The sequence below is a fragment of the Populus trichocarpa genome, chromosome 6, assembly GCF_000002775.5.
Source record: "Populus trichocarpa isolate Nisqually-1 chromosome 6, P.trichocarpa_v4.1, whole genome shotgun sequence".
NCBI lineage: Eukaryota > Viridiplantae > Streptophyta > Magnoliopsida > Malpighiales > Salicaceae > Populus > Populus trichocarpa.
This window is the reverse complement of record NC_037290.2, coordinates 12386799-12402597: the sequence shown is the minus strand read 5'-3', so window position 1 is coordinate 12402597 and position 15799 is coordinate 12386799. Positions and strand designations below refer to the sequence as shown.

General features: G+C 32.9%; 2 protein-coding genes across 2 annotated transcripts; both read left to right on the top strand.

Moving 5' to 3' along the window:
- Nucleotides 1–815: 815 nt before the first annotated feature.
- Nucleotides 816–2459, top strand: LOC7484648 (formin-like protein 14). Its single transcript, XM_002309167.3, has one exon. The coding sequence runs from the start codon at nt 816–818 to the stop codon at nt 2457–2459; it is 1644 nt and encodes a 547-aa protein (XP_002309203.1).
- An 8602-nt stretch (nt 2460–11061) lies between these two features.
- Nucleotides 11062–14080, top strand: LOC7484647 (WD repeat-containing protein VIP3). The gene is made up of 2 exons (XM_002309166.4): nt 11062–11529; nt 13339–14080. Exons 1-2 carry the CDS (start codon nt 11191–11193, stop codon nt 13963–13965), a joined length of 966 nt encoding a protein of 321 aa, XP_002309202.1. The 5' UTR covers nt 11062–11190; the 3' UTR covers nt 13966–14080.
- Nucleotides 14081–15799: the final 1719 nt, after the last annotated feature.

Sequence of the window (15799 nt, the reverse complement as noted above, 5' to 3'; positions counted from 1 at the left end):
TGTAGAAAAATAATCTAATTATCAAACACAACACAAATTCCAAATTAAATCAAAACACAAAATTTATTAATTCAATAAGTAAATCCGTCAAACTAACAAACAATGCAAAAGTTTTACCTTACTTTTATGATGTGTAGGTGGCCAGTGGTGGCGGTTGTGGCGGCAATTTGGCTAGACACACAAGTTTGGTCGGCAGTTTAAAGCAAAAAAAGGATAGAAATACTCGTGGAGACAAGGAGAAGATGATTTTGGTGCTTTGATGGAGGATTGAACGATGTTTTGAGTGATTTAAAGGTTGTTTTCTCTTGAGTTTTTTTGGGTTCTAAGGTTTTTTTTTTTTTAAAGAGCAGTGATATATATATATATATCTCGTAACCGTGATTCAGAATTATAGTTTTTTTTATAAAACTATTATTCTAAATTGCAATTATTTTAATAACTATGTTTTAGAATAGTGGTAATGTATAAAAACTATGTAACATTTTAAACTCTAAACCTTTTTTTTGTAGTGTATTAGTTTTTTTAAAAAAAAAATTCCTTTAGTAGCACCTTTTTCGGAGGTCTTTTCTGAACAAGTACCTAATCAATCTTAATAACAGCTTTACTTTTATTTTGTTTAGTTTTTGTTACAAAGTTGTTTAATTATTTACTGGCATTAAAAAAAAAACACATCATTTCGTTTCCTTAATAAAAGCTCAAAAGGTCATATCACACCCTCCTCTCAAGCAAAACCAATACCATACTCCAAGCTAAAAGAAATATAAACACAGGCCACCCACCACCCTTCTGGTCATAACACAACAATCTCTCCCTCCATGCCTCGCCGTGGCTCCCCATCTCCTCTCCTCAACCTACCACTTCTCATCGTGATCTTACCCATAATTGCATTAATTCTCTTGTTCTTTGCTCTCCCTTCTCTGCTCTCCCTCACCTCTCACAAAATTCGACCGATCACTAATACTACTGTTATCAAGAGCAGCTGGGACTCACTCTATATTTTTCTAGTCTTGTTTACAATTCTCTGTGGCATCTTTGCTAGAAGAAACGACGACGAGTCAACCACTAATGAAGACAATCCCAGCAACCACGACAAATCGAAACCACACTCCGTTTCAAATGCTCCATGGTTTGCTGATGACTTCTCTGACCCAAAGATCTATGCTAATACCAACAATAGTACACCACTTGGTGGCACAGCGACAGCCGCCACAGGCGACAGGTTAAAGATGAACAGTAGATCCTACCCTGATTTAATGCAAGACTCCTTTTGGGAAACTCCTGATGATCGATTTCGGTTCTTTGATGATTTTGAAATAAACAAGTACCGCTCACCAATCCACCATCGGAGACATCGGAATGGAGTGTTCGAAGAATCTTGTGTTAAGGATATTCCTGTTGATACTTTTGTAAGTTGCTCCTCATCAAAGTTACAATCGCCACCACCGCTGAAGACTTCTGCGCCTCCGCCTCCTCCTCCACCGCCTCCTCCGCCAACAACAACGAAGTCCAATCACAAACAGAAGCGAACATATAGAACACTTCCAAGCGAAATAGAGAAGGCAAATGAAAATGACCTTGAATCCACAAAAATCAAAACTTCGCCACCAACGCCCCCTCCACCACCACCACGGCATGCAACCCCAGCGCCACCAAAGAAAATGCACGGCAAAAGTGAACGTAAAAGGACGAATGCAACTAAAGAGATAAAGATGGTTTTGGCTTCTTTATATAGGAAAAAAACGAAGAAACAGAAAACACAAGTTTTACCCAAAAACGATACGCTTCGCTCTCCAAGTGAACCGCCTTCCTCTACTAGACCTCCACCGCCTCCTCCTCCGCCTCCTCCTCCTCCACCTCCTCCACCGCCACCATCAGTGTTCCACTTTTTATTTAGAAAAAATAGCAAGAGTAAGAGAATTCATTCCTTTTCTCCACCACCAGCCCCTCCTCCTCCTCCAACGACAAAGAGGTTAGCTAGGCATAAGAGCCAAGTGCCTCTGCCCCCACCGGAACCCCCAAGGAGGCGAAGATCATCCACCACAGGCCAGCCACCGTTGCCGACAGGGGTGAATAATTTATATGTAGATAATGTGAATAACGGAGGACAATCCCCGCTCGTTGCAATGCCTCCTCTACCGCCTCCCCCGCCATGTCAGATGCCAGGTTTTCAATTTGTTCCCAGAGGGGATCTTGTTGAGAAACGAAGTGCACAGGGTTCACGGTGTAGCTCTCCAGATTCGGAGGAGGTTGACAAGGAATCAAGCAGACAGACAGTCAACAAAACGGACGGTAAGGATGGGATTGGTGGGCCCTCTTTTTGTCCCAGCCCTGATGTTAATATGAAAGCAGACACTTTTATTGCCAGGCTAAGAGATGGGTGGAGGCTGGAGAAGATAAATTCTTTGAGAGAGAAAGGAAGTGGGGACCATGGCCCAGGTACAGATCCAACAAAAATCTGAAAATTACTTTGAAGTTGAAGGGTTTCCTTACAATTCACACATTTTTCTCCTTTTCTCTTCGGTTAATTTGGTTTATGATCCTACATAAGAAAAAAAAAAAAATATATATATATATATATATATATATGTGTTGATGGTATGCAGATAGGAGCTTTGAGTAATGTTTTTTATTCACCATTCGGAGCTCCTTTGTAGAGGATTTGATTTGGATTTTCTTCTTCTTCTTCTTCTTCTTCTTCTTTCAAAGTTCGAAGATAAAAAGCACCAAGTTAATTGCTCATGGCTTTGGTTGTGTTTTTTTGCTTACCAACTAGAGCCAGCCATCTTCAGGGTTTAACGAAAGGAGTATGGTGGTTGCATTGGGCTTCTATGGTGTTTTTGCTTAATCTTGTAGACACATTTTTCTTTTACAAATATTGTTTAATTGAAGGTTAACGATTGAAAAACACTGCTTATTATCATCCATCCGGAATATGATTGATATTGATAACGCTTGAAGATTATTCTTGAAGATTCTATATTTTCTTGAGTTCAAGACTTTGTTATTTAGTATTCGTAAAGGATTTGAAATTTTATTTTCTTTTAGTTATTTATTTATGTCTTAACTCAATTTTACCCTAAGTGTGAGCTGAAAAAATTAAAAAAAATAAAAAAACATAAAAAAATGATAAGCGAGTGAGAGAAGAAAAAATCTGAAAATTTGAAAGGAGTGGAAAAATAAAAAGAAGAAATAGATATTCTTATTCAGTTTTTCTGTGTACACTAAAAATAAATATTCATGTGTTAACTAAATAATAATGGTATTGCTCATTACCAAACATAGAAAAGATAGCTAAAATTGATTGTCAACAATAAAATCGACTAGGTTTAGAAAGAATTCAAATTGATTAAGAAATATAGAAAGTAATACAATAAATATTCATGTGTCTACTAAATAAGAATAGTAGTTATTCATTACCAAATACAGAAAGAAAAGCTCAAATGAATTGTTAATAATCAACTAATGGAATTATAAGTCATGATCGATCAAGAAAGCTAGAAGTCATGATCGACCAAAAAAGAAAAATGACTATAGAGATATTAATTAGAAAACTAAGCCCTAACATGATAACAGATATATATCATATTACACTTACAAGGATTACAAATTAGTCATAAAATATATGATTGCCAAGAAGGTGACATGTTGATAGAAATGCAAATTGTAGTAAAATTCATGTTGTGCACTTTTGATATATTATAAACAACTTGTATATAGTTAGAAATTATAGTTCACATAGGATTCTATCTCTATAATAATATAAAAAAATCATCTAGTTAATGGATATGTAATTTATTTTTATAATTTGTCTTTCTTTTTACAATTTATTATTTTCCTTTACAACTTTTATTTTCTTCTGTATTTCATTATTTTTTTATCCAAATCAGATTATTTTTAAATTACTCTTTCTTTTTAATCTGATAGAGCCAAATTAGAAACCTTATATTATATTTGATTTGTAGGTTGTTATCTGCCTAGGCTTAAGATAAAGTTTTTAAATGTAGTTTCTCTTCGTTAGAGATAAGAAACAAAGAACAAATAACATATTGATCAAGAAACCACGTGATTCATCATCAAGATTATCTATAAGATTAACAAATTAACATGCTTGGTGAGACAAATTTGTTAACACAATAATAAATTAGTCGATAAAAATATCATTGTTATGACTAATGAATAGTCGGTATGTGTAACTAACAAAGGCCAATCTTATAACCACGAAGAACTTGATAGTCAGTCACCAATACATAAGCCAATTGATCAACCTCTATTAAAAATGCTACATGATGGCTCATCATCATCTAACTCCCTACAATAGCAAAGAGTGGCATAAGAATAGAGTTATAGTGCTTTTATGTTGTCTATAACTTGTTGTCATTCCCCACTATTATTACTAATTTTTTATTCCATAAAAAGTCAAGAAAAGAAAGAAAAAAAATTCAAAATACAAGAGAATATACATGAAGAAATCTTAGAAGATTACTCAAGTTGGTGGTGAAAAACCAAGACAACAAGTGGAAAAGTTGAAGGATCAAAATGTATAAGATTGACAAAATTGGCAGCTCAATTCTAATTGATAAATGATCCATTTGGTGAAAATATTTTTATTTGGGGTAACAAAATACAAATTTGGATAGGTAAGGACTCAATGATATTTTTGAAAGCTTAATTAATTTTATTAAGGACTTAATTGCAAGAAAAAATAATATTTGAAGTCAATTTGGCTTTAATTAGAAGCAATTAAAGTCTGAAAGTTGATTTGTAATTTTAAAGAGTTAATTTGGTCAAATCAGGGGCTTAACTGCATAAATATTGAAGTTTGATAGGCAATTAGGGACTTGATTGAAGAAATCCAAAATCGAGGACCAAACTGGAAAATACGCGTGAATGCATGAGTTGAAATTGATCAAATGAGGGGATAAATTGAATAAATTAGAACTTTGTTGATCAATTAAGGGTCAAAATACACAATTTCATAATTAAGGACTAAAATGAAACAGGTCGTCAACTCTAGGGTTGACAATTGAGTTTGGCATGAGTGAAATTGCATGAAATTAAGAGTTTATGAGGCAATTATGAGTGCAATTAAAAACAAATGGATTAGATTTCCATTTACCAAAATCCCAAATTAAAAACCCTAATTTTTAGAGTTTAGCTTAGACGACGCATCATTTGGCCACCGTGTATCTTTTTTTTTAGCAGTTTTGGTTGATCAAGTAGGTAGCTTCGGGAGAATGAATGTGGCATTTTTTACCACCTCAAGAGCTGTAATTAACACTATTTGATTGAGAAACATCCCCTCTACAAAATTCAACTACTCCCATCAAACATTTGCATCCTATTTTCTCTAATGATCTTAACAACATCTTGTCTCCGATCAACCTCACTACATTACCTCAATACATTGGTAGATTCTGGGCTGATCGATTTCACACATTCAAGTGAATGGATGTGAAGCTATATGCCTCCAAATCGAGCAAGGTAAGATCCAAACAAAAGGTGTCTTCCCTCTCTACCAACTTCAAGTGGTCTTCAATGACGATGATATCAGAGTTGCACTAACACCTCAAAAGTGGGTAGCTCAGTCATCGATGGATGTAATACCCATTTCTCAAAACCATTAATTTTTTTATGTGTTCACACTTCAAACCTTCTCAATATGTTTTTATCAAAGATCGGACATGTTTCATTCAAGATTAAAAAGCCAGAAACAAACTCCTTGGTCTTCAAGTTTTGGAAAACCACTAAAATCTCCAATACCAAGTTTGTTGCAAAACCATTATTGTAAAACAAATATAGGTACATAGCTTACAGCTGTAAGACATACCCAAAACTCTCCTATTTTGATCAGAGGACCAAGCTTTGATGAAGAAGGATTAATCTTTGATTGAATCCTAGCTTGAAACCTTATAAATACCCCTGAAAAATCAAGACAAAGGAGCATCAAGGAGGAGAGAAAGAAGAGAAAGGAAGATAGGATAAATGAATTCCAAGTGTGAAGGTTTAAGAACCTAGCATAAAAATTTCCTCAACTTTGAGAGAAAGTAGCAAGCTTGGGAAAGAAAAGACAACAACCATTGTTAGAGTTTGGAAGGTATAAAAAAACTCTTCTAATCTAGTAGGTGATGCCCATAAGGCACACCTTTAGCTCTTCATTGCATATTCCAGTGGTGTTTTGATTTTTTTTTGATACATTGTATTGATCTTTTATTTTTTATTAATGTATAAAATGTTGTTTTTCTTTGCTTAATTTTGATCTGAGTTGTTTGTTACTATTTATTGAATGTTTAGGAAATGTTTTGATGTTTATTTTGCTGAAATAAAATGGTTTTTGTATTCTGTCATATATATGGCAGTAAGTGTTTAATGCTTTTTTTTTCTAGTGTATTTTCATGGTTCCTGGGCTTGATTTGGGTCTCAAGTTGTTTATAGAGTCGGTTTTGAATTGAAATTTGACGTTATTGTTGGTTGTTGTTGGGGTTGCATATATGAAGGTGGAATCTAATGCATTATCTTGATGATTTGATTTTTTTTTATTAGTTCTTTTTATTCAACTATGTTTAGTATTGGTAATGTGGTTCGTGAGGACCAAAGGCAATGTGTTTAAAGGTCTAGAAGGCCATTTCTAGGGTTTAACCATGTGCTGAGTTTTTTTGGGTTGCTAGGCAGTGTTCTTCGTATTCTTGGAAAGAACATTACCTTAACTCTATAATTTGGACCAGTTTTGGTTGATTTATTTACACTAAACGCTTTGTGATATTTGACTAGTTAATAATCTAGGGTTTATTGGCATCAATAACAAGTTTTTAATGTGTTTAAATCCTAGGATTTTTGTTTAGAACCGAAACCCATTTGGACCAAATCGTGGTGATTCTTTGATAATCGAAGTGAATAGATGTTAGATTATTAATCCTTGCATGATTCATAAATGTTTGTAGTCTTGTTTTGATCGTATGTGGTTTGGTTAGAGAGTCATGTTGTTGAAACTATGATGAATGTTCTTCGTGTTCTTCATTTTTTATGTGTTTGATTTGTTTTTGGTCAAAAAAATTAGTTTTTTCTATTTTTAAAGTTTGATTCGTTTTAATTTTTTATTTCATTTTTGGTTTAGTTTTCGGGTCAAACCATGTCTTTGGTTTGGTTTATGGTCGGACCAAAGATTTCATATCAACCAAGTGGAGTCAATCAGGTAGGGTCGACTAGGTCGAGTAAACCCGATCAGGTCAAAATTGGGTCAAAGGTTAAGACCCTGTTTGGCTAACAATATTTTTGCTAAAGGTTTTCTTTGGTTTAAGGATGTATTTGGCAAACACTTCATAAGCCTATTTTAACAGTTTTTTTAAGGAAAAATGGGTTTTTGCCAAACATGGCCTAAAAATAATTTTTTTCTTGTTGCATACAACCTAATTCTTACAAAAAGTTGTATTTTATTTATTAAAAAAAATGTTTTAGCATTGTTTTAGGTATTGTTTTGTTTTTCTTTGCATCTTGTGGAATTAACAAGAAGTTTGTAAAATTCCTTAAGGATTTGGCCAATATTTCAATAACCCTAAAGTTAAGGGTTTTTTTTTTCTGAAAATGAATGGTCAATATTCTGGTATAAATGTTGGATCTATAAGTAGATTGATATTTAAATAGCAGGAGTTAAATAGGAAATTCTCAGAATTGTTTTTAATATTCATCAATTTTAATTATGAGTATTTTTCATCACAATATACGAATTATAAAAAATATTTTTGCCTTCCAAGACAGGTGGATCTTTTTAGAGTACCTACATGGTTTCTTCCTATAAGAATTTATCTAGGCATACGAGCCTATAATAAATTTGAAATGTTAATTTTGTTCACGAGCATAAATCTTTGTTCTGATCCATAGACGAACCACTAGCTAGGAACCCATCAACAATTATAAACAACATCAAGACAACTTAATGCATTTTACCTCAGATAAGGTGCGTTAGTGGTGTTAATATCTTTTCTAGCCACAATTAGTCCCTTACTTTTAAACTTCTGATAAGACCAGTCCACTCGAGTCTCCTATTGACCCTAAATCAAACAACCAGGTGGCAACTCCTTGACCTCGATGTCCTGCCACGTTGCATGTACACGTGTGATAAAATAGCAACTCCACTAGGGACTTTCTGTTTTTGACAGTATTGGACAAAGCTTTTGTGTTTTATGTGGTTTATATGATTTGATGTGTTTAAATTTTCTCATTTGACTTATTTTTTTTTTACTTATTTACGCTTTAGCATGTTTTATCATGATCATGCATGTACGTTGTATATGAGTGAATATCTTCATGCATCACTATTCTATTTGTGATATATCACTTTGGAATATATACACATGGAAACTTCAGGTTAGGTGAGGAGAGTAGCGACTTACCCTATAACTTTTAGTTAGAGTTTAAGTTCATGAAATTATTTGACTCTTTATTGAGTGCTTCGACTGATAGATATTGGTATATGTATCATCCTATTACCTATTAAGTATCTTTATTGTTTTTACGAGGATAATCACTATTCTAAACTACTTCTCTTTCTTTCTTTGCTGTTTGGCAAACCTTTTCTTCCATGGTTAAGCCTAGACCCGTAAAAGGTATCCCAACACTCTCTACGTATCCCTAAAATTAGATAACCTTTCAAAGATCTATACCATAATCTTCCTATGCACATGCTCCTCCACCTGATTTTGAGCTTTCAAGGAAAATAAATAAATAAATAATATTTTTTATAATCTTATCTAAACTAACTTGCTCTTTGCTCACATTTATAGTCTATTTTTATTTATTAATTAGTACATTTTTAGATGATGTTTGGTATAAGATTAAAAATGAGGGTGAATTATTATATGAGTAATTATTAAAAGATATTTTTTAAAGAATATTAAAGTTGGTTTTTAAAAATATTTGATGTGTTAATAAATTAAAGGGTTAAATGTTTGTAGAAACAAGGAGAAAATAATTAAATTATTAGCAATCAAATATTAAACATTATTTAGTATGTACTTATATATATATATATATATATATATATATATATATAGACAACGTACATACATATATATCTCTTTAAGGGTAAGATTTACCTTCTAAGGAAAGCATATCGACACCATCCTTAAAATTCCCGTTGCCAAAAAAAGCATAGCAAACTAACTTAAATTTCATAAAGGTAAAATTTACCCTTCATTCACCTCCTATCAAACAAAACATTAACCTCAATCCATAATTATATTTAATAGCTATGTCGGAATATTTGATTCAATTAAATTACCTTTAAAATCTTGTTAGCTTATGACTAAAAATGGAATTTTAATTCATATAAACTTAATTAACTAAAATATGAATTACAATAGCTTTCCCGTTTAAAATTATTAAATTCTTACCCCTTCTAATTAACTCAATTAACTAAAATAGAAAAACTTCTTTCCATATAAACTTAATTATTATCTTAACTAGTACTATCAATGGATTGAATCTTGATTGGAATCTAATCCAAATTTGATGTAATTAAATAGAGCTAGTATATAATTTTTATGATATGAATTCAATAATAATATGAATTTATTAACCCTTTTATTAAATAGATCAATTATGGATCTATCTTGATTTGAGTGGACAATAATTTGATTTGAAATTAATATAAATATTATTTTTAATAAATATAATATTTTTAAAACATGCAAATTTTTAAATATAAAAGATAAGAAGAAAAAAATGGTACTACGTTTAGACTTAGCATTTATCAATAAATAACATTATATATTTTTGTTTCGTATATTCTCTACTTTCATTGCTATTCTTCCAAATAATTATGTGATAAATTTTTATTTATCTTTTTTCAAATATCAAATTATTTTTTTGAAAAAACCTATATATTATATGAAAAAAAAAATCAACGAGTTGTTTCTAGTAATAAAAAAAATCATAACCAGAAAAGGTTCAAAGAGCCGATGAATATTGCTGATGCAGATGATGTGTTACAAATCCTGCAAATGATAGAGTTAGGTTTCTTTGGAGAATCAAATTGCATTACCCTATAACAAAAAGTCTTTTGTTCATTGATTTTTGGTAAAACATGACATTATTTCACATTTTAAATATCTAATGGTATGTTTGATTCAAATGTAATGGATTATGTAATGTAATATATTACATTAATGTGTGGTTATGTTATTTTTTTAAATAATTTAGTTAATTATTATATTTCTAATGATTTATTAGGGGTTTGGAGTCTTAGTATTTGATGTTTGGATTTAGTTTTTTGTTTTTTTGCTGTTAAGGATTATAGGGTTATAGAATATAGGTTTCAATTACAACTAATTTTTGTGGTCAGGAGTTCAAGAGTTAGGAATTAGAGTTTATAGTTTGCACTAAAGTTAATGTTTAGAGTTTGGATTATAGTTAATATTTAATGGTCAAGGAACTTACATTAGTTAGGGTTCAATTTTGGGGTTTGAATTAGAATTAATAAACATTTAGGGTTTGTATTAGAGTTAAAAAAAATTTTTTATCGTTGATGTTTGTTATAAGTGATTAATAAAATTTAAATATTAATTAGGATTAGAAGTTAGGTAGAATTTAATAGATCAAATATGTATTATTTAGGATTTTAATTTAAAATAAATATTTAATGATCAAGGAACTTACACTAGTTAGGGTTAAGGTTTAAATTTTGAATTAGAATTAATAAATATTTAGGGTTTGTATTAGGGTTAAATAAGTTTTTTTGTCATTTTATGATAGTTAGGGTAAGTGGTTGATAATGTTTAGATATTAATTAGGATTAGAGGTTAGTTAAAGTTTAATAGATAAAATATATATTATTTAGAATTTTAATTTAGAATAATTTGGTTTGTTGGATGTCTCATTCTAAACATGATATTTATCAAATATTATGTTTCCAATTATAACTTATTTACAAGTTGTATTTGGAAGTACAAAACTGTTATTTTGTATAGATGTGTTATTTGAATATATATATTTTTTTAATTTTAGATGCTAATAAGCGAAAATACTTTTACATAACAAGGGCCTTTTTTTCCCCCAAAATAACAGGCTGTCTCTGCTTTTTCTAGTTAGTGACGTGTCGTTTCCTCTCCGAAAAATTATCACCATCCCAAAACTTGCAAAGAAACCCTCACTTCACGACTAGGGTTCATCTCAGCTCCTCTCCAAACAGAAAGGAAAATGAAACTAGCAGGTCTAAAATCAATAGAGAATGCTCACGACGAGTCGGTATGGGCAGCCACATGGATCCCGGCCACCGAGACCCGTCCCGCTCTTCTAATGACTGGCTCACTCGACGAGACAGTTAAGCTTTGGAAGCCTGACGAGCTCACCCTGGAGCGCACCAACACTGGTCACTGCCTCGGCGTCGTTTCGGTTGCAGCGCATCCTTCCGGGTCCATCGCCGCGTCGGCATCTCTCGATAGCTTCGTTCGAGTGTTCGATGTGGACTCCAACGCCAGCATTGCTACTCTTGAAGCTCCTCCTTCTGAAGTTTGGCAAATGAAGTTCGATCCCAAGGTAATTTTGTTTCTTTTTTCTTTTTCTTTTGATTTTCATTTTTAAGTTTTTGTATATTTGCACATTAGAGATGAGATGGCCTGGCTTATATAAAAAGAATAGTATATTTTGGAGAATTCTGTTAATTAGATAGATTGTTTTACTTGTTGTCCGTAATTTGATCGATTTTATGGTTGCACGAACTGGAAGTGTTGCCTGCTCTATTAATGTTGGCAACATAGAAGCCATATAAACGAATGGGCTGCTTACGTCTGAGAAGGTGATCTGCCAAATTAGCCGTTACTTAATTAGGTGAAAGTATTTCCCACCTAGCACTTTTGTTTCCCTTCTAGGTGCTTTTTTCATTTCCCAAAGATTGTTAGCCTATTTGCGTTTTGAGAGTGGTTATCTTGGAAAGTTAATTTCTTTTTCTTTTTTCAAGATTAATTTTTTGCGAACTTGTGACAGTGTAAATATAAAGATATGCATTCATTAGAAATAGCTCTATCTCTAGAAAAAGATTTTTTTAAAGATAGCATTTGCAGAGGCAAAGAACGCATCCGTGCCATACAATAAACAGAGAGAAAGATGGAGAGCTTCTTGAACTTCAGTAGAATACATTAATGCTGATCACCTGCTTAGTGCTACTTGGTATAAAATTCTTCAAGCATCATCCATTTTGGGATCTGTAAATAGCTCATGGTTTTCTTTAAAATCACGTGCTGGGACTTTACTTATGTACCATCTTTTACCGAAAGGATTTATTTTAATGCATTTCACTTTCATGGAAAAAAAATCATGAGCAATCAATCTCCTTCGGTGAGTTCAATTAGTTAGATAGTTTGCAATGTTCTTTTCTTGTTGATTAAACTATTGGAGGAGGATGTGGGGGTTGATATCGCAGCCATCCATTACACAATAGGCATTGATGGACTGTAGTGTGACGTACATGACAAACTACCTATTAAAGTAGATCATTTAGGTAGCGATGTTATATGAACTTAGTAATTCAGTGTGACATATTTGTTGATGTTTAAGGTTTTTTTGTTACAGGAATTCAAATCAAATTCCCATAAATTGATTCTAATCCCTTCATAGCATCAAAAGGGTGTTATCTGCTTATAATTCTTCGATTCCCCCCTCCTTCCCCCTCCTTAGTATATTGGCTAATTTCACTTGCCTCATTGCTTTTCATGTTTATGAAGCACATAATTAACTTGGTTTGATTACCTATTTAAGTACAATTGAAGCTAAATTAAACTGTTATGATACCTGTAATGTAGCAGCTCATGCTTCCTTGTCCCATGTAAATTGCAATAAATCGTGCTCTGACCTAAGTTTTTTCTATTCTTTTTCTTTTTCCTTGAGGCCTAAGTTGAAATGACACAATTTATTGAGTATTTAATTTTGAAGCATGCATGCCATAGTGAGCACTGCAATCCCAATCATTCTAAACTTGTTTTGGGTTAATTTACTTATGAACAGCTATACTCTGCAATTTTATCCCCATCAAGCTCCACTCTTCTTCTGTTATCATTGTGTCTGCATACAAATTTGTATTTTTATTTTTAGAGTTTCTGTACTCTTTCAAGGCTGGTTGGAATTGTCTGCATGTAGAACCTGTCTTTAATATTGTCATTCCAAAAAAAAAAAAAAAAAGAACTCATCAGTATGAGCTACATCTTATTTAGAAGGTATGAGGCATAGTTCAACCGAATTGCCAATGTTGGCTCTCCATACATAGATACTTTGTAATTGAAGTAGAAAATTGGAAATTGTCACTTTTTTATGTTTGAATTTAACCAGTGCTAACCATAGCTTTACCTATAGGGTACCACTCTAGCAGTTGCTGGTGGTGGTAGTGCATCAGTCCAGCTCTGGGATACAGAAAAATGGAAGTTGATTGCTACCCTGTCGATTCCCCGTCAAGAAGGACCCAAGCCCACCGATAAGAATAGCAGCAAAAAGTTTGTACTATCAGTGGCATGGAGTCCTGATGGGAAACGGGTTGCATGTGGCTCCATGGATGGCACTATTTCTGTTTTTGACGTAGCTCGAGCCAAATTCTTACACCATCTAGAAGGCCACTTCATGCCTGTGCGGTCTCTTGTGTATTCCCCTGCTGATCCACGGGTGCTCTTTTCTGCATCGGATGATGCCCATGTGCACATGTATGATGCTGAGGGGAAGAGTATGATAGCAGCCTTGTCAGGTCATGCAAGCTGGGTATTAAGTGTTGATGCAAGCCCGGATGGAGCAGCTATTGCAACAGGCTCAAGTGACAAAACTGTAAGGCTATGGGATCTCGGCATGCGGGCTGCTGTGCAAACAATGAGCAACCATGTAGATCAAGTTTGGGGAGTGACATTTCGACCACCAGGCGGTCCTGGTCCCCGTGCAGGCCGGCTTGCAAGTGTGTCAGATGACAAAAGCTTATCACTTTATGATTATTCCTGAATTAACCTTGGTATTTTGGCCGTGTAAAAACATAAAGGATTTGCTGTTTTTACAAGACTTACTGCTGCTCTTGTTATTTATCAAATTATACCAATGAGTTGAATGGTTTTAGGTCTGTCACAGAGTTTTGCTTGATCCCATTTGGTTCATTATATGGTAAATATTGATGATCCGAGGTCCAGTCAGCATTTGAGAATGGATCTTGCGGATCTGACCATGGTAATACATTATTGGGTTGAGCCAATTAGGATTGACATTTTCCAGTTGATCATGTCTCTCCTTGACCACCGGGAATGGCTGCCGCAAGATTAGCATTGCGGCCACATAGTTGCAAGTACCATGTTGCACCTGGTGGCTGATTGTGAACAATTTTGGGGAGAGTGTGTCAGCTTTTAGTCATGATAATGAATTCGATTTAGGCAGCTTTGAAAAATCCATCAAGTGAAATTTTTAGATTTTTGGTTAAATTTTGATAGTCATTGCTGTTAAATTGCTCACTCCTCTCATGTGTCCAGCCAATGCCTGCTTTTTATAATTGTCGTTTGTTTAACAGCTTGATTGACCTTTTTTATGCTAGTCTTATAATGCTTTTATTTGTACAATGTACTTGTTTTGTATTCTTAGTAACAAATCATCAGTGTATTCATAAAAATGTTTCTAACTGTAGTGGTTTTAAAAAATAGGGTGAGTGAAATTATACATTATATATTAAGGCTAGTTTGTGAACGCGATCCAACCCGTGTTCTTAAAAATTTTGATTTTTTTTACTTAAAATTAATATTTTTAAGTGTTTTTGGATCATTTTGATGTGTTAATATCAAAAATAATTTTTTAAAAATAAAAAATATTATCTTAATGTATTTCTAAGCGAAAAACAATTTGAACTGCGACCACTACCACAATTCTAAACAGGTCTTAAAAGCTAAACAGTATGGATAAAACACTCTATATGCACACTATTTATCCTATCATATTTTACCATGGGCTAGCTGTTTTAATTTTTTTTTCAATTTGATTTTAATTTTTTTTTTTTGCGTGATTGCATTCTTTTTAAACTAAATTCAAGAATAATTGAATAAAATTTGTTGACTAATGACAAAATTAAAAGATAGGGATCAAAAAGTAGAAAATGTGCCACAAATGGATGATGGTTTCAAAGTTCACATAAAAAGTTTAATTTAATCCTCAAACTTATAAATTATAAATATTTGGCCCTTTAATATTTTTTCAGTTCAATTTTCATATAAAATTTCATTTTTGTTATTTTTTAGTTATTGGTATTGAGAGAAGAGAGAGGTCGTCTGATCTCGGTGTTAGAGAGAAAAATATTGTTGGTACCGATTTCAACCAGTAAAATGATTGATCTTTGTGTCAACTAGTTTCATTTAATGAGGAGAGTTCGGCTTAAGTGTGTTTTTTACTTTGAAAGTGCCTAAAAATTAAATCTAAGCTTAGTAAGATTTTTAGTTTTGGGTTGATTTTGGGATTTGGAATGATTTTTTAGGTTTCTTTAAGGCCATGAAAAGATTTACAAAAGTGCTCATGTGTTTTTGGTAAAAAAAATAATCTGAAAATTGGTTTTAGGTAAGAAAACCTTCAACCTCGGTTTTTCGACAACCACATTGGCTAAGATTTGAGGAAAATCAGACAACGCGTCTTCTGCCTTAGCACATGACACGTTTTCTGAGTTAATTTTTTTTTCAAAAAAAAAAAGGCAGATGATATGCTACAATAAAGAAAATATTAAGGGCTCAAGCGTAGATCCTTACGAAATGGGCCAAATGGGTTGATCTTACTTATCAAGCTCAGTAGCACCTGACCTTTTCCTCTCTCT